This window comes from Phacochoerus africanus, chromosome 6 (genome assembly GCF_016906955.1).
Source record: "Phacochoerus africanus isolate WHEZ1 chromosome 6, ROS_Pafr_v1, whole genome shotgun sequence".
Classification (NCBI taxonomy): domain Eukaryota; kingdom Metazoa; phylum Chordata; class Mammalia; order Artiodactyla; family Suidae; genus Phacochoerus; species Phacochoerus africanus.
Window position 1 is genome coordinate 42,311,206 of NC_062549.1, and position 18,578 is coordinate 42,329,783.

The 18,578-nt window shown below is 45.9% G+C and overlaps 1 protein-coding gene across 2 annotated transcripts; it reads left to right on the forward strand.

Annotated features, from left to right (window-relative positions):
• Positions 1–1,031: 1,031 nt before the first annotated feature.
• GEM (GTP binding protein overexpressed in skeletal muscle) lies at positions 1,032–12,437 on the forward strand. 2 transcript variants are annotated; one of them, XM_047783603.1, is made up of 5 exons: positions 1,032–1,146; positions 2,564–2,903; positions 7,803–7,879; positions 8,661–8,865; positions 10,952–12,251. In XM_047783603.1, exons 2-5 carry the CDS (start codon positions 2,573–2,575, stop codon positions 11,227–11,229), a joined length of 891 nt encoding a protein of 296 aa, XP_047639559.1. In that variant the 5' UTR covers positions 1,032–1,146; positions 2,564–2,572; the 3' UTR covers positions 11,230–12,251. The 2 variants fall into 2 exon arrangements, with proteins under 2 accessions (XP_047639559.1, XP_047639558.1); XM_047783602.1 differs by lacking the exon at positions 1,032–1,146 and adding an exon at positions 2,129–2,322 and having other exon boundaries at positions 10,952–12,437.
• The last annotated feature ends 6,141 nt before the right edge of the window (positions 12,438–18,578 follow it).

Here is an 18,578-nt window from a genome sequence, read left to right on the forward strand (position 1 = left end):
CTGTGTGACCTTGGGCAAGCTCACTGGTTTTTTGGTCCTTTTGCTCCTCCCTAGAGTGGGAATAGCAGTATATTCACCTTGCAGAATTGTAGTAAAGTTCAAGGTACTGCAGACGCCTAACAGTACCTGCTGAGTATAGGAACACAGAAGTACTCAGTAAATGGTAGTAGAAGTGGCTGTTATTATTATTATCTGTGCCCTTTACTCACAGGAGTCATTTGGGGGACTTGGGCCCCAAAGTTTGGCTCAAGACTCCTCCCATGACCCGAGGCACTGGCTCCATGCCCAGGGCCAGGCATGCCAGGCAGCCTGGAACAGAGATGTTGCCAATTGGGATGCTGATTAAATTCCCTGATCGAGGAGTCTCAGCATCCCCGCCCAGAGCAGGAGGGCCAGCAACATTTAGCACAATCTGCTTGGATCCATAATGAAGTTATTTTTCAAGACCTGTTCTTTCCTCATCTCCCTCTGGCTCCTTCGCTCTGAATCCCTGTCAGAGAAGGGAAACAAAGCAGTATGGGGCTCCCCCTCCTCCCTCTTCCAGAGAGAAGGTGACAGGAGCAGACAGAAGGCTGTTTTCCTTGCAAAAGATGCAGCTAACACAAGCCCTGGCCACTCAGCGCGGCTGCAGCCTCACCCTAAAGGCTGAATCTCCATGCACGCCGCCGGCTGATCCCTGCTTTGTTTTTGTTTTTCCTGAAACTGAGCTTCCAATTCAAACCTGCCTCTTTCTCCATCCTTTATCCGGACAGTTCGCAAGTGTTTTGCTGGGCGGCGCGATTAAGTGGCACTTGGTGTATTTTCCCATCTTTCTGTGTCCAGCTGGTAAAAAGAAAATAAAACAAAATAAAGGCGCCCGGGATTGAACTGTCGTTATTTTTTAAAAGGGGTCATATGACTGCGAGTTACTGATTTAGTGAAGTGGCTGCAACTCGGGGTTTGCTGCAGAGCCGCCCCCTCCCAGCGGGGGCGCTGACGTCACGGAAAAGCCCCGGCGCGGGTTGGCGGGGCTGGTTATAAACCGCGGGGCCGCGGCGGCTGCAAGCGGCGGGCACCGGCGGAGGCACGGACCGTGGTAGCGCGCGAGCAACCCGCGCGCCGCCAGGGCATCACAGCGCACATCGACCCTCCGACGACTCCCACCAAGTAAGTCCGGTGGTCGGGGCGGGGGGGTTGTTGATGGGGGTGGTGGTGGGTGCTCCCGACTTCGGAGTGAGGCGGGTGGTTGGGAAAGGGGTGGGCGTTCCCAGCCCGCAGAACTTTCTAAGTTGAGAAAAGAGACTTTGGTCTGCGCTGTGGTTTTCCGGTCAGGGCCAGAGTTTCAGGTGCAAAGGATGCTATTTGTCATTAGCGGGTTTCTTAGTTCAGTTCAGTAGGAGCTGACTGAGGTCACCTCCTCCGACCGTCTGTGGCCAGAGGGCGCCCACAGTGATACTTCGGCTCCTGTGGTTTGAATTCAAGCCGGCCAACGGAGGCGCTGCTTGTAAGATTAAAAAACCGACCGGTCATCGTGGTTAGATCATCGACGCCTTGGGGTGTGGAGAGTGGGGGCGAGTGTGAGAAAGGGGCTGTCTGTGCATGACTCCCCCTTGTTAGTAGATCTTGCTGATTAAAATGAGAATGCTTCCACTTTACCTCAGGGAACCTGGTACTACAGACCTCCCTGCAGGGAGGGAGGGAGTCTTGAGAAGGGAAAGTTGTAGCAAAGTTGTTGAATGTCTTTTGGGAGAGTCTTTGACCTTCTCATTTGCTTCCAGAAGGAGGAAATCTGAGTTGAGTTAACTCTCTGAGTGGATGTGGTTTAATAAGAGTGAAACATTTTCTCTGCAATTTTGACAGGTCTGAACGTGAGCAGGTCATTTCCCTGCCAGAAGGACAAGGCACAGGGCTGGGGCTGGGATGTTTTGAATGTAATATCTGTGGGCAGGAGGGCAGAGCTGAGGCACAAACCTCAAACAGAAATTCTTCTCTCCCTCTCAAATAGTAGCTTATTCAGGGAGCTAGGGAGCATCAGGGCAACTTTACTAAACATGGAAGTTCCAATGAGTGCTTGTCCAGTCCAGCCAGGGGGGGTGATGTCATTGTCACGTGTTTTCCACTGAGGCATAAAAGCCGTCTGGATGCTAGTACAGTTAAGAGCCATGTTTAGACAAGAGCAGCTAACCTGGCCAGCTGGTCCCCAGCTGCATTAACTTGTTGCTTTTCAAGCCATCTCTGGAGGCCATTGGTTCCTTCTGGCTGCCTCTGTGCCACCTCGGAGTGGGGAATCCCAAGGCTTCCTTGAGGATGGAGGAAGCCTCAGGGCAGTGGGCAATGATCACGGTACTTTTTTCTCTTTGCAAATGACAGTCTGCCTGAGGAGCTGGTAACTGACTCTGTGTGTGTGTGTGCGTGTGTTCAGTTGAAAGCCTTTTGGCTTTGGGGACTGCTTCATTGGTGTCCCTTGTGTTAGGGTTACTTGGGTCTCACCTCACTCACTAAAATAGCGCTGATGACTCTTGGAGCCTCCTGAGCTCTCACTTGTGCTTACAAATGCTACCATCTTGGCTGCTTTGCTCTCCAGGACCCAACGATGACTCTGAATAATGTCACCATGCGCCAGGGCACTGTGGGCATGCAGCCCCAGCAGCAGCGCTGGAGCATCCCAGCTGATGGCAGGCACCTGATGGTCCAGAAGGAGCCCTACCAGTACAGCCAGCGCAACCGTCACTCAGCTGCCCCCGAGGACCACTGCCGCCAGAGCTGGTCCTCCGACTCCACGGACTCAGTCATCTCCTCCGAGTCCGGGAACACTTACTACCGGGTGGTTCTCATAGGGGAGCAGGGGGTGGGCAAGTCCACTCTGGCCAACATCTTTGCGGGTGTGCATGACAGCCTGGACAGCGACTGTGAAGTGCTGGGAGGTAGGTGGCTCGGCCCTGGTGGGCTTCTGTAGTCAGCAGTGGTCCAGGAGGAAGAGTGAGTGGGTGGGTGATTTGTCTGCAGATTTGGAAACTGAGACTGTTCTTGGCTCTGGCTGGGGAGCTAAGCCCAGAGAAGCCCTGGCACAAGCCCTCGGGACAAGAAAATGAAAATGCTTGTAGATAGAAGCTGGTCCAAGAAGAGAATTTCTTAGGTTCCAGTTCTAAAGGGACTGGGGAGACTGATCACTGAGGACCGAACTGGAGGGTCAGGATGCCACTTCTGGCTTTTGCAGGCTCTCACCTGAACCTTGCAAGAGCTCAGTGCAGACACAGCCTTTTTCCATGGTGATACCTAAAACCAAACCAATTTGAAAAACTGTTAGGATGAATTCAGTAGTTTGTTTATACCAATATTAGAGGCTTTGGATGGTATACAGCTGTTTAAAATCTGTGTTTTAAATAGCACAATATTTTTTAACAATTGAAGTATAACAATGATGATACATACATTTGTAGAGTCTTACAGTTTTTCATGACAAATTTTCACGGACAGTCTCATTTAAAATATTTATTATTTAAACCTCAATTCCCCACCTGATTTGAGGTGACATAATCTCAAAAATGCACGCATTCCTCAAATACATATAAAGGATAACACTGTATTCTGGGAAGTCATAAGAGGATGCTAATAGTTAATGGTTTTCATACAATGTCTTTCAACCATCACTCCTGTCTTAGACAAGGCCAGGGTCACTGTGTGTCCATATTTGCAGCTGTAGAAATGAAGGAAGAGCCTTCCAGCACGTGCCCCAGTGGCAAGGTCTATCTGGACGCTCAGTTGCAACTCTCAGCTGAAGCACAGGCTTGCAGAGTAGGAAGATGCCTTTGTGTGACTCGGTTCTGCTCTCCACTTGATGCATCGGAACCCCACTCCTTACACACCATTGTCAGCCCATATCTCTACTCAACGTTTATTCTTCCAGTGTTGGAGGAGTTCACTGCTTCATGAGGCAGCTCCCAAACTGGCTTTAAATGATGACTCATTGAGAGAACATTGATTTCTTTCCTCCCTTCTGAAGCCTCGGGGATGATGGCTAAACAAGAATTAAGGGAGAAATAAGGTCAGCGTCTCTTTCTTTGGAAAGGCTAGGAGAAAGGGAGGAGGAACTGTCATCTAGAATGTGTATTTGCAGCGGGAGAGGCACTTTATTGGGTGCCTTATGTTTGCTGCTGTTAATTTTGGTCCTTGCGTTAGAACTGTACTCAAATGAGGATCCCTTGGGCTCTGAAGGCTGAAAGCAGTTGAGTTTCAGGGGAGAGGGATGCCGGGACCTCTCAAGGTGGGGGTCGCTTGAGGAAAGCCACCTCAAGGTGCGCGAGTCCAGGGAAAGTGGCTTCTGATCACAATCACCCAGTTCTAGAAAAACCATCCCATGCCATCAGGATGATCTCTCTTGTGAGACAGAGGGTGAATTCTCACCCCATGCTTTCCTGGAAAGCACTGGAAAAAAAAAAAAGGAAAAGAATACTTCCCCAGATCAGGTTACTCAACAGCTTTACAAGCCAATAGGCCTGAACCCTTCTCCACATGTCATAGCCCAGGGCAGTTTCAAAGGGCTCTTCTCAAATTCCTCGTTCTTCGATTTCCCCTCTTTGCACTGGATTAGCACTGGAAAAGGCTGAAAGGTGAGTGACTAAGGGAGGAAGAGAAACTAGAACTTTGGTTACTAGCAGGTGCCGTCCTGGTGGCAGAAGATGGTCAGGCCGGAGGCTTTGTATATTTGAGGAATCCTTTGGGCCTGTAGCCAGAGGTGATGTATAAAGCCAGGTGCAGGGCAGAGGCGCAAAGCAGGGCGGAGATGTATTGTTTTAGGCTCTTGGGTTTCCAGCACTAACTTTCAGGCAGAGGTGAGTCCAGACAGTGCGATCCTGTCAGGAACCTTCCAGAACCGCAAGGCAGTTTGGCTCTGCTTTTGCAGCTAGAATCTTTAGTTCACTTTTTCTCTAGACTTCTTCTGATACCTCTTGATCCAAGAGAAAATTTGAGTTTGCATTTTCCCTAAGCTGTTGGAATATGGTATATTCCTATGGGAACTCCTGGGGACTCAAGTGAATCCCTAGAGCCTGCTTTAGGGTGGTAGGCGATGGGCTGAGGGCTGAGAAAGTGCTTTTTTGAGGTTTCTGAGTGCAGGAAGGGAGAGAAGGGAAAAACTCTGAAGCAGTAAGGGGCAGTCAACCCCCCACCCCTGTTGTGCTGCTCAGGCTTTGGTGGTTTACGTTTGGTCCTGTCAATTTATCTGTTGAGGTCTTCCTTTACTCTTCAGGAAGACAAATTATGCATCTTCCGCTCTGAGCCCATCCACGCTGCATGCCCTCATGGCAAACACCATGGAATAACAGATTTTAAATCCCTAAGCAGAAAACAGTTACTATTGTTTAGAAGAATGGTACCTAAAGAGGTGGGTAAACTGACAGAAAGACAGAGCAACCCCTGGCTGATTGTCTTCCCATTTGTCCGTGTTTAACTCTCCTGATCCAAATTCTTAGATGAGCAAACGTTAAACCAGGAACATTTTTTTTTTTTTTTTAAATAAACCTGTCACTGTTTTAAAACAGGAAATGTTCCGGTTCCTCCAAAATAGTGCTCTTAAGCTAACATTTTCCTATAATATTTCATCTGAAAAAGTGATGATAACGACTGGCATTGATTGCATTTCTACTTTGTGCCCAAGCTTAATATATATAATTGTCACACAGCCCTAAGGCATGGGTACTGTCATCAGTCTCGTTTCACAGATGAAGAAGGTGGGGCCAGAGACCTTACGTAATCAGTCCAGAGCCCAATAGTTAATAAGAGCTGACCCCTGGATTTGAATCCTGGCTTGCTTGTGCTCACAGCCACAATGCTGTATTTATCATTCATTCCTTTGATAAGTGTTTACGGAGCACCCGCATTCTGTTAGGCATTGGCTCAGGTGCTGGAGATACGGTAATAAATATTACAGATGCAGAAGATCTCTGTCCTAACAGTTGGTGGGAGGGGGCAAGAGGGACAGACAATAATAAAATAAGTAAGTTAAATGATTCATGTTCTTTTGGCACTCAGCACGATGAAGAAAAATAAAACGGGGAAGGGAGGAAAGAATATTGGTAGGGGAGGGTGATGGAATTTAAATAGATGGTCAGAGAACACATTCTTCAGAAGGAGGTAAGGGAACAAGCTTTTGGGTGTTAGAACAGATTCCAGGTGAAAGGAACAGCAAGAAAAGTGATTTAAAAAAAAAAAATTTTCTGGGAATTCCTGTTGTGGCTCAGTGGTAATGAACTCCTATAGTATCCATGAGGATGCAGGTTCGATCCCTGGCCTCACTCAGGGGGTTAATGATCCAGCATTGCCGTGAGCTGTGGTGTAGGTTGCAGACGAAGCTCAGATCTGGTGTTGCTGTGGCTGTGGTCTAGGCCAGCAGCTGGAGCTCTGATTTGATCCCTAGCCTGGGAACGTCCATATGCCTCAAGTGCAGCCCTAAAAAGCCAAGAAAAAAAATCATTATGAAGATCATAATTTTCAAATGATGAAATTCAAAATAGGAAACCTCATTGTGAAAACAGAGCGGGTATGAGCTCAGTTGTGTGGAGTTAGTGGGAATTCCTCTTGCAAAAATCCCAGTTAACTCACTTAATCCTCTCTCTTCCCCTCTCCCACCGATTTTTCTGGCCTGGAGCTACCCTGGCCCATTTTACTGCATTACCCTTTCACTACACTCAATCTGGGCTCCAGCTCTATTACCGAGTAGAGCTGGAGGCTGCACTTCTGGTCTACTTGAGATGGGAAAACAAGCCCATTTATTCCTATGGAACTGTTTTTTTTTGTTTTTTGTTTTTTTTAATGAAGAGAACTCCAAGATAGGAGTAACCTCAAGATTTTTTCCCTTACACATCTCAAAAGAGGAGAAATGTCTCTGAGCTGAAAACTCATGAAATTGCCAGTGAATGTTTGGCAATCACCCCCCTGAAAGGCGCAGTGGCTTTCGACGTAAGGCTTCTGAGTGGGGCTTACAGTTCTGCTGGGCAGTCAGTGTTTTCTGATGACAGCAGCCCTGGAATCTGAGTCAAAAGCGCTGAAGTGGGAGTTCCCGTCGTGGCACAGGGGTTAACGAATCCGACTAGGAACCATGAGGTTGCAGGTTCGGTCCCTGCCCTTGCTCAGTGGGTTAACGAGCCGGTGTTGCCGTGAGCTGTGGTGTAGGTTGCAGACACGGCTCAGATCCTTCGTTGCTGTGGCTCTGGCATAAGCCGGCAGCTATAGCTCCGATTTGACCCCTAGCCTGGGAACCTCCATATGCTGTGGAAGCGGCCCAAGAAATGGCAAAAAGACAAAAAAAAAAAAAAAAAGGCGCTACAGTGAGTTTATCCTCCTAAATAGTTTTCCTATATGAAAGATATAGGAATGATGAAAAAGGAATCCTTTCATTTCAGGTGTTTAATGATACATGTTCCAAAGATGAAGTTCTTCTGCTTAGTAGATACTGGAGGAATATATGTAGAATGTTGTTGAAGGTGACTCAAAAATAATTTGTCTTAGAGGTCCCACTGTGGGCCAGTGGATTAAGAATCTGACTGCAGTGGCTTGGGTCACTGCAGAGGCACAGGTTTGATTCCTGGCCTAGCACAGGTGGGTTAAAGGATCTGGCACTGGATTCAGTCCCTGGCCTGGGAACTTCCATATGCCAAGAGTTCGGCCATTAAAAAAAAATTGCCTTTGTGAACTTTTACATATTTTACTTTGTATATGTACATAATTAATTGCATATTTAGAAAGTTTATAGCATCAATTTCTACATGGCTGTCTTATATAAAAATGTTTAGCTGACCTTAATATTACTGGTCTTTCTTTTCCAGAAGATACATATGAACGAACACTGATTGTTGATGGGGAAAGTGCAACAATTATACTCCTGGACATGTGGGAAAATAAGGTATGCAGAACCTGTAAGTTCCTTCAAGGCTTGCCTTCCACCAGGCGGTTTGGTGCAAGGGTGACATTGTCCTTTGTGGGCAGTTCCAGATGAGTTGAACTCATTTTCTTGATTAAAAGCATTGACTTCTAAAGAATGAAACTGTTCTAAGGAACAAGTTGTTCATAAATGAGCTTTGAATACCAAGCAAGTTGCAGTGATTTGCCCTTCTATTCAGAAATACCAAAAAGTCAATTTGTTGTAGGGAAAGTGCCAATAAGTATGGATGATCATTTTAAACTGCGTAAAACCGTACTATATGACCTTGATACTCTCCATCCTAGTTTTCAACATGTGCTTTGTAAAGATCTGGGGCTTCTGAGCATATATGCTAGATTTCCTGTTTATCGAGAACCTTCTGATGCTGATGAAGGAATTCTTGATTTCATCGGTTGGAAGAGGCAAAAGAGTTTTTTGAAAGCCAGGAAAGGCTCATTTGGGGTAGTTTAAATAAAGTTGGAAATACTGTTTGGCAGAGTCATTGTATAATTTATTAACTCAAGCTGTGAAAGGAGTCAGAAAGTAAAACTTCTTGGCATCCATACCCCATGAGCCAGCAGTCTTTGTAGCCACAGACATCTTGTAGGCATGGAAGACCAATGCCTTTTGGGGAGTCGGAATGAATTTTCTTCCTTTCTCATATCAGCAAGCATGCTTTAGGATACATGCATTGTTTCTTTCAAACGGACACCTCATTTACCAGCTCATTTGAACTCAATGGGAGTTCTTCTCGTTTCATTAGGGGGAGAACGAGTGGCTTCAAGATCACTGCATGCAAGTCGGGGATGCCTACCTGATTGTCTACTCCATCACGGACCGCGCCAGCTTCGAGAAGGCATCTGAGCTGCGAATCCAGCTCCGCAGGGCCCGGCAGACAGAGGACATTCCTATAATCTTGGTTGGCAACAAAAGTGACCTGGTGCGGTGCCGGGAAGTGTCTGTATCAGGTGAGAGGAGTGGTGCCAGTTACCACAGACACTATCTCTGGGTCTTGGGTATTTTCCTTTAAACAGTTGCTCTTCCCTTCCTCTTACACAAAGCTGGAACCAGGGACTCTTAAAATGCCACGTGGAGTTTTACGCACACTCGAAGACACCCACGTTCCCAATAGATCATCTGGCCTACCTGCAGGATTTCAGTCTCTCCATCCCCAAGCTTTCCCTGGAATTCTTTTAGAGAAGAGGTCATACTTGGGTTTACTGGCAGTTCCCAGCCCTTTTTTCTCATCTTTTCTATTCTCCAGGGACATCTCTCAAGAGTCCCAGGAAGTGAAAGTAGCACCTTCATGCAAGAAGGATGGGAACTTTGATTTCAAGAAACTATGAGAAAGAGTCTCATTGAGATTAAGAATTCTACTCTGGCTGCCTCTGGTTCCTGTAGACCCTAGAAACACCCTTCCAGCCCTTACCCTTTGCTTCCTGAATAACCTTAACCTTAACTTTCCAGTTAAGGTGCCAGTCCAATGGCATCACATATACTTTGTTGTATTTAGTTCAGGCATGATTCCTATTTGTTGAGTTGGCACCCAGTGCCTTTGGGGCCCTTAAAATCTTAGTTTTTTTTTTTTGTCTTTTTGTCTTTTCTGGGGCCGCACTCACTGCACATGGAGGTTCCCAGGCTAGGAGTCGAATCAGAGCTGTAGCCACCAGCCTACACCAGAGCCACAGCAACGCGGGATCTGAGTAGAGTTTGGAACCTACACCACAGCTCACGGCAACGCTGGATCCTTAACCCACTGAGCGAAGCCAGGGATCAAACCTGCAACCTTGTCGTGGTTCCTAGTCAGATTCGTTAACCACTGAGCCATGACAGGAACTCCCTAGGGGCTCTTAAAATTTTATTGGCCTAATTCAAATTTGGTACAAGGGTAAAAAAATAAAATACTGCATTGCCAGGCTCCGCCCAGGAGAAAAGAATGCTGTTAAAGACTAAACAGACCCAGCCAGCTTGGGAATATCTTACTCTTAGGAAATGACTGTCTGCAGGAGTCATTTTTTCCAAACCCAAACTTGGACACCTGGTCATTGAACACAATGGAGCATTTGAAATTGAGACTGTTTCAGAAAAGCTTTTTTTTGTATCGTTCGCCATAATTACACTGTACATGTGTGAAGATCCTCAAAATTTTTCGAAATAACTCATGAAAGCTTAAATAGTTTTTTTTAGTAGGATTCTTTTTGTTTAGTTATTCATTTTTTAAACTTCTATTGAAGTAGAGTTGATTTACAATATTGTGATCATTTCTGCTGTACAGCAAAGTGACTCAGTTATATGTGTACACACATCCTTATTTTCAATTCAGAAAACTGAGTCAAGAGAAAGTTCTCTTAACTTGAGAGTGAAGCGGGTCTGGACTCAGATCCTCCACTTACAGGTTATATGAACTCCCTCAAGTTTTTAAAGGACCCCCCCCCCCCGCCCCCATCATCTACTGGAAAGGGATAATGTGTTTTTAAAGATCGTTGGGAATGTCTAAAAATGTTTATACAAGATCCTTCTGTATAGCACAGGGAACTATATTCAATATCCTCTGATAAACCATAACGTATATATTCTTTTTCATATTCGTTTCCATATGTATATATAGGTATGAATCACTTTGCTCTACGGCAGAAATCAACACATTGTAAATCAACTACATTTCAGTAATGCTACAAAAAAATGTTTATGAAGTATTTAACCCAGTTCCTGGCACATAGTAAGCGCAATAAATTAAGGCTATGGCTTTTAGTATTGGATGGAATTTGACGATATTTGATGAAATTGGACCTTCACACAGGGTTTGGCAGGCCAGATCTAAAGCCCATCTCTCCTGCTTCTGGCAATCTTCCTGTGAGATTCTGCTGTTTAAGCTCCAGGAGGACACGGGTCCCAGGGGCCTCCGTATCCATTGCATGTGTGATGGACTTAGCATTACCTTGAGGACCATTTAAAAAGAGGATTCATCCAGCTTGGCTGTGTGTGTGTGTGGGGGGGGGGAATGCTATTCTGCAGCCCCTCTGACTTTCTCCTCCCCACCCCACCCCCAACCAGAAGGCAGAGCGTGTGCTGTGGTGTTCGACTGCAAGTTCATTGAGACCTCAGCGGCTGTCCAGCACAACGTCAAGGAGCTGTTTGAGGGCATCGTGCGGCAGGTCCGACTCCGGCGGGACAGCAAGGAGAAGAACGAGCGGCGACTGGCCTATCAGAAGAGGAGGGAGAGCATCCCCAGGAAAGCCAGACGCTTCTGGGGCAAGATCGTAGCCAAAAACAACAAGAACATGGCCTTCAAGCTCAAGTCCAAATCCTGCCATGACCTCTCTGTGCTCTAGGTACCCAGAGTCACCCAGATGTCCCCCGATGGACGTCACTGAAGGCCATTGGGACCCATAATCTATATTAGATTGGATTCTTAAGTAGTGTAAGATGTGGCTTCCCCTGTTGTAGCTGGGAACTAACATGTTCACTGGTGGGCAACATTAATGCATGGGAAATGAAAGATCTTTGTAAAGAGTCAGTATTTATTTACATGAAAAGCCTGACCTTTGCTACATGGACACCCGAGACTCGAGAGAGCGTGGTTGGTGTTCACATGTGTTTCCTCTCTCCTTTGGTTTGTAGAGGATGAGTGCCTAGGCAAGAACTTTTTCTTATTAAGATGTTGCCCGGTGTTCTGATATGTGACTCTGAGGCCAATCAGGGGTCACAGATATAGGAAGGCTGTCAAAGGAATTTTTCAAAGGAGGGAGAACTTCTTTCTCTGTACCATGTATTCGTGGAGCTAGGATTGCCCGACGGGGCTCATCACGATCATGAGTATGATGCTCCATGAAGCTGTGAAAAGAAATGATGGACTTGCTGGAAACTAAAGCTTAGCAAACAGTTTTTTGTTCAGTGCCCACAGTGGGGGATCCAGAAATTTGTAGAATTGGGAACTGATACCTGTACCACTAATGGGTTCAAAAATTCTCTCTTTACGACTGTGTCTTATAATTTTTTATTTAGGGGAAAATTATTTTAGTCAAATTCTATTGCATCAAACCACCTTTTATGTTTCATTATTTTTCAAATCATAAGGGCATCATAAAAATATTTTTAAAATCTGAATTATTGAGAACCTGGAGCACACAATACAAAGTTTTTGAATATAATCGAAGGTCTGAATTTTTATAAAACATGAGACATAATACTTCCAATACTTTGGGTTGACCCTTGTATACCACAGCTTTGCTCTATTTATTATTATTTTGCAAAGTAACAACCATTTTAACATTTGATAAAGCATATTTATGAACATATTTCTTAATGAGAAAAATGCTCATTTTATTACCATTTTCTATCTTTTTCAGAATATGCAAGTTTTTATCTATATGTCTTCTAATAAAAGAAATAAAATATTTGAAAAAAAGGCATTCCTAAATGTTTTTTCCTTTCCTACAAGGTGTATAAAGATTCAGTATTTTGCTATAGCTTCTAGAGAAAGCACATTATAAAGAAACATACTTATTGTATTTCTTCACTTCACTGGTGGAAGCCCAGTTACTATCTGGTGTTTTTTCTTTTCTCTTTATGGCTGCACCCACAGCATGTGGAGGTTCCCAGGCTAGGGGTCAAATCAGAGCTGTAGCTGCCAGCCTAAACCACAGCCGTAGCAACGCCGGATCTGAGCTGTTTCTGCCACCTTCATCACAGCTCATGGCAATGCCGGATCCTTAACCCACTGAGCGAGGCCAGGGATTGAACCCGCAACCTCATGGTTCCTGGTCAGATTCATTTCCACTGCACCATGATGGGAATGCCAGTGATTGTCTGTTTTAAAGAGTATCCCTGACAATAATGCAAAGTGAATTTTGGCTGATATAATTCGGAAGTATTTGGGATCCTGTAAATGCTATGTTACAGTAAAAGCGAGTTTGACTTTCATTTTGGTCTGGCAAATACCTGGCTCAACAGATGGGCCTTGCTTTGCTCCCCATAGGCTCTTGGTCCTAAGTACTAGAGGAAATTATAAAGGATTAGGGGTGGGGGGAAAGGAAACAGGTGATTTTCAGCCTGAGATCTAGCCAGGCAAGGCCTTAACTGCATTCTGTCCCTGACATTAATTCAGCTGGACATTAACCACGTGGCTGCCATCCAATGGTCACGTGTCACCCTTCTGCTGGAGTGAGACTTCGTGGTGCTCCTCATTCACCTCTCTGACCCCCACACGCACCCTCTTTCCCTCTCGCTGCTAACGGTGTCATGGGACCTTGCAGGGTGTCTGGAGCGTCACAGTTTTACAAGATGTCTCTGCTCAGTGTTACTGGCCCTTTCTCCTGCCTTTTCCAAGTTGAGAGCAAAGGTTCCTGTCTCTGCACTTTGCATCTTTGAATTGCTCAAGGAAACAGTACAGGGAAGTGATCAGAGTATAAAGATTTAGGTAGCCCAGGCCCAGGCTGAATCTTGGCTGAGCCATTTAACATCCGCGTGACTTTGGAGACGTTAAAGGGTAAAGCTTCTAAACCATGACTATTTTTTTTTTTTATCTGTAAGTGAAATTGCTAATAATACCCACCTTGTAAGATTGTGAGATGAACATCTTTCAGTCTGTCATACTGTAAAGAGCTCAGGAGATGGCACTTTTCATTGTCACACATCTTCCACTTTCCATAAATAAGTTTTCTGTGTCTGTCTCCCCCAACTGGAATGGAAACTCCTTGAAATCAGAGACCATTACTGCTTTTCCTTTTCATCTCTTTACTCTCATCAGTGACGTGCCCTGCATATGTTAAAGCTTTTTATATTCTTTCTTCTTGAATAGATCCTCCCAGTGGCCCCATGAGACTGACAGTCCATTTTATAGGAAAAAAAGGCTGGGGGTGGGGGGTTAAGTGACTTGTCCCAGTTCGTTCAGATGTGCAGTGTCTGGGCTAGAACTGGAATCCAGATAGGATTCATTTGTATCTTCTAGAATCCCAGCCCGTTTCCTATACACACAGCTCATGGACCATCACCCCTCCCTCCTCATACATCACATACACCACACCACGTCCCCCCCATGCACACTGCACACCATGCACACACATCCCGCATATACCACACTAAAAACACACACAGCACATACGAACACGGCACACACATATCCCACTCCACACATACCACATATATCCCTTACACACCTCACACACAGACATATATTCTTTTTTTTTTTTCTTTGCTTTTTAGGGCCACACTTGTGGCATATGGAGATTCCCAGACTAGGGGTCAAATTGGAGGTGTACCTGCTGGTCTGCGCCACAGCCACAGCCACAGCAATGCAGGATCCAAGCCACATCTGCAACCTACACCACAGGTCACAGCAATGCTGGATCCTTAACCCACTGAACGAGGCCAGGCATCAAACCCACAACCTCATGGTTCCTCCTGGGATTCGTTAACCACTGAGCCATGAAGGAAATGCCCACATATTCTTTATTTACCCTTTTCTTTGTTCTCTCAGATTCAACCTTCTTCCTCACTTATTTCAGACCTTCCCAGACAAACGGCCAACAGCTCCCAAGCCTCCTAACTGTTGGGGCCTGCTCAGATTGTCACCCCAGGCCTCCCTCAGCTTGATCCAGGCAGATGGTGCAAGTTGCATTTCCGTCTGAGTGGTATCTTGGTTCAGGGCTGCAGCTTGAGTTAGGCAGATCTGGGTTTCACTCTGTTTTCATCACTTGCAGATGCGTGATCAGGGGAACTTATCCTCTCAGCCTCAGTTTTCCCATCTGTGACATGGTAACAGTAACATCTACTTCATAGGGTGGTGAGGTCTGCAAAAGTTTTCACCCTAAGAGAACTCAGACTACCTCTGCTCCAAGACAATGTTCATATCTTCATTCACTCACACCTTCTTCAGACCTTACTGGACACACAGGCACCGTCGGGTGCTGGGAATAAAATGATGACTAGGACATTATCCTGTTCCTCTGAAGCTTTGAGATAGTAAATCTGACTCTCTGGAAAAGTCAAAGAAGGTGTCATTAGAGAGAGGAAGAAAATGAACAAACCGGGAGGATTATTCTTGGAAGGTGCTGGATTTGCTGCCATTAGGTAAAATGCAAATGAAGGAAAAATGTCATTAAAGTGACTGGGTTTGATGTGGAAAAATAAATTGGGTTATCTAAAAACATTCCATTTGGGGGATGTGGGAACATTGGAGAAAAGTCGGCTTTTACGTGTCCTACTTTTTTTTTTTGGCTGCACCCACAGCACATGGAAGTTCCTGGGCCAGGGATTGAACCCACGCCACAGCAGTGACCTGAGCTGCTGCAATGACAAGGCTGGATCACCAATCTGTTGCGTCACAAGGGAACTCCCAAGCATCCTACATTTTTTGCTCAATAATACATGATCTACTCAATGCAGGGAATGAGGGAGACGATTATGAATCTACTTGGCAAAATCCATGGAGGTCCTGTTTGTGAGTGTGCTGTGGAGAATACACTGCGGGAAAAAGTAGTCTTGCCTTTAAGAAGCTTATGATATATTTTCAACATATTGGTGGGAATGAGGACAACTGCCCAAAACCCTGGAATATGATGTAGAAGATAGGAAGGGCTCACAGAGACATGCGAAGTGAGGCTATTGGAGATGCGATGAAGGAAAGAATTCCTTGCTTGGCTGGTGTTAGCATGGAATGCTTCTCGGAGAAAGTGGCATCAAACTTGATGTTGAAGACTACTTAAGATTTTCACAAGCAGGGTCCGTTAAAGGAAAGAAAAAGGGAAAGGTTGATCTATGTAAAGAAAGTAACATGAGCAAGGGCAGAGAAAAAAATCTGCTGAGAAAAATGAGAAATCCTAGAGTTCCCACTGTGGCTCAGTGGATTAAGAACACAACTGCTACCCATGAAGATGCAGGTTGGATCCCTGGTCTTACTCAGTGGGTTGAGGATCTGGTTTTGCTGTGAGCTGCAGCGTAGGTCAGTTGCAGACATGGCTTAGATCTAGCCTTGCTTTGGCTCTGGTGAAGGCAGGCAGCTGCAGCTCCAGCATGACCCCTAGCCTGGGAACTTCCATATGCCTCAGGTGTGGCAGCAAAAAGAAAAAAAAAATAAGAAAAAGAAGAGAAGTCCAATTTGGCCAGGAGATTTCTAGAAGGTGGTTAAGTGACAGGTTGGATTTTGTTCCCTCCAAATCCATGTCTACCTCAAAATATAACCTTATTGGATATAGAGTCTTTGGGGGTGTACTTAGTTAAGGATCCTGAGATGAAATCATTCTGGATTTATGGTGGGTCTTCAATCCAATGACTGATGCCTGACATTATTTGTTTATTTGCTTTTTAGAGCCACCCTTGCAGCATGTGGAAGTTCCACCACCACAGCCACCGCAATGCCAGATCCAAGCCGCGTCTGCCACCTATGTATTTTTCTTTTCTTTTCTTTTTCGGCCACCCCTGCGGCATATGGAAATTCCTGGGCCAGGGATCAACTTTGAGCAGCAGTTGTGCCCTGCGCTGCAGTTGCAGCCAATGCTGGATCCTTAGCCCACTGCACAGACATGGGAATGGAACCCTTGTTGCCACAGAGACAACACAAGGCCCTTAAACCGCTGCACCACGGCGGGAACTCTGAATGACCCATGCCTTTACAGGAGAAAACAGAGGGAGAGAGATCTGACTCAGTGGGTTAAGAACTCAACCACTATCCATGAAGTAGCAACATAGCACTTCAGAGTAGGAAGCGTCGCAGAGGTATGTAGGGAGGGAGCAATGTGAAGATGGAGACAGAGATGGAGGGATGCAGCTGCCAGGGAGGGATGCCTAGGAAGATCTGGGACCCCCAGAAGCTGCAGAGGGAAGAAAGAATTCTCCCCTAAAACGCTCTGAGGGAGTATGGCTCTGTCGACCTCATGATTTTAGATTTTTAGCCTCCGGAATGGCAAGAGAACACATTTCCATTGCTTTAAGCCCCCAAGTAGATGGTAACATCAGCAACCCCAGGAAATGAAATACATCAGGTTATTTGGGGTCAACTTAGCCTCCATAAGCCTCAATTTCTTCATCTGAAATACAAGGATAATACCCATCTCAAAGGATTATCAAGAGGATTAAATTTAAAGCACTTAATTTATTGTTTGTCCAAGAGGCAGAGGGTGAGCAAGCAGGAAGCTGAGAAGGACAGCGGGGTGGAATGCATCAATGCCCCAGCTGCCAAGTTTGGACTTGGTTCAAAAGGCAAAGCAGGCTCTAAATATCACCAAACAGGGGTGTGACCCATCAAGTGGTACCTCTTCAGGACATGGTCCGGGGGAGCCGACCTGGCAGAAACCAGAAGGCACAAGATCACCCACCTTCTTGCAAGGAGACGAGTGAGGAAGCTGCCAGAACCCCTGGTCTAAGCACCTGGTACTCTGCTCTGGGCAGAGGGAAGGAGGCTGTCCAGCAGGAGAAGCATCATGTCTTCCTTGGATTTAGAGTGCATCTGGCAGGGTTCAAGGTTTTGCTTACTCCCAATGCGATCACCCCTGATGCCTACAACAGCCAGACAGCAGGGCAAATAACACAAAGAGAGAAAGGCAGCAGAGCGAGGCAGACCCTGGTTATAAGATTATATCGGAGTAAGTGTGCAGATTCCGCATTTGTGACTGCCTAGAAAAATAGCCACAAAACCAGGGGCCCAAAACCATCCGTAACTGTCCAGTTTAACTCCTGAAGCTATGAGGAAGCAGACCTTATATATCTGATTGTCCTCTCATGTCAGCAGGAAAAAGGCTGCAAAGCAAGGACTTGAGGTTCTTAGCAAATGAGCACTGCTGTATGCACATGTGACTGTGCATGAGTGTGCCTGCGTGTGCACGTACGGGTGCCTCTGTGTGAGGGGTGGGGTGGGGTGTGTGGAAGTGAGAAAGAGAGGCCCACAGGTAAAGGAGAAGTGGAGAACTGCCATGAGAATGACTTTAAATGTCAACCAGGCTCTCATCTTCTCCACTTTTCTATATATTCCAAAAAAGGGGTGCTGTCAGTGGTCTTATTTATTTCCGTATCTGCCAAGGAAACTGAGCATCCACGAGGTGCGTGCCCCTTCTGAAACTCAAGATGAGGTGTAATTTAAGTTTGCTGAAATTGTGTTCAAATAGAAAAAAACGAGCCCTCATCTTCTGTGGTGCTGATGCTTTTAACCACTCGATCTTACTGTCAGGCTTTTAGAAACATGGGAATTCAGGTGGCCTAAGATGTATTCTCACTCAAGGCCCCCGGGGCTGTGGTTTGACTTGCCGAAATCTGGCTGCCTTGTGGCTAAGGTGAAACAGCTTTGGAGGACATTGTTCTGAAGGATATTTGCAATTTTAGCTACATGCGCTTACAAATCCCTGCATATACTTACGTATATATTCATGTATATGTTCACACACACACATTTGCACCAACCTCATTTAAAGGCGAACAATAATGGTAATACTGATGGCAGATATTTTGTTTTATTTTATTTTGTCTTTTTGCCATTTCTTGGGCCGCTCCCATGGCATGTGGAGGTTCCCAGGCTAGGGGTCTAATCGGCGTTGTAGCTGCCAGAGCCACAGCACCATGGAATCCAAGCCGCGTCTGCAACCTACACCACAGCTCACAGCAATGCCGGATCCTTAGCACACTGAGCAAGGCCAGGGACCGAACCCACAACCTCATGGTTCCTAGTCAGATTCGTTAGCCACTGAGCCAT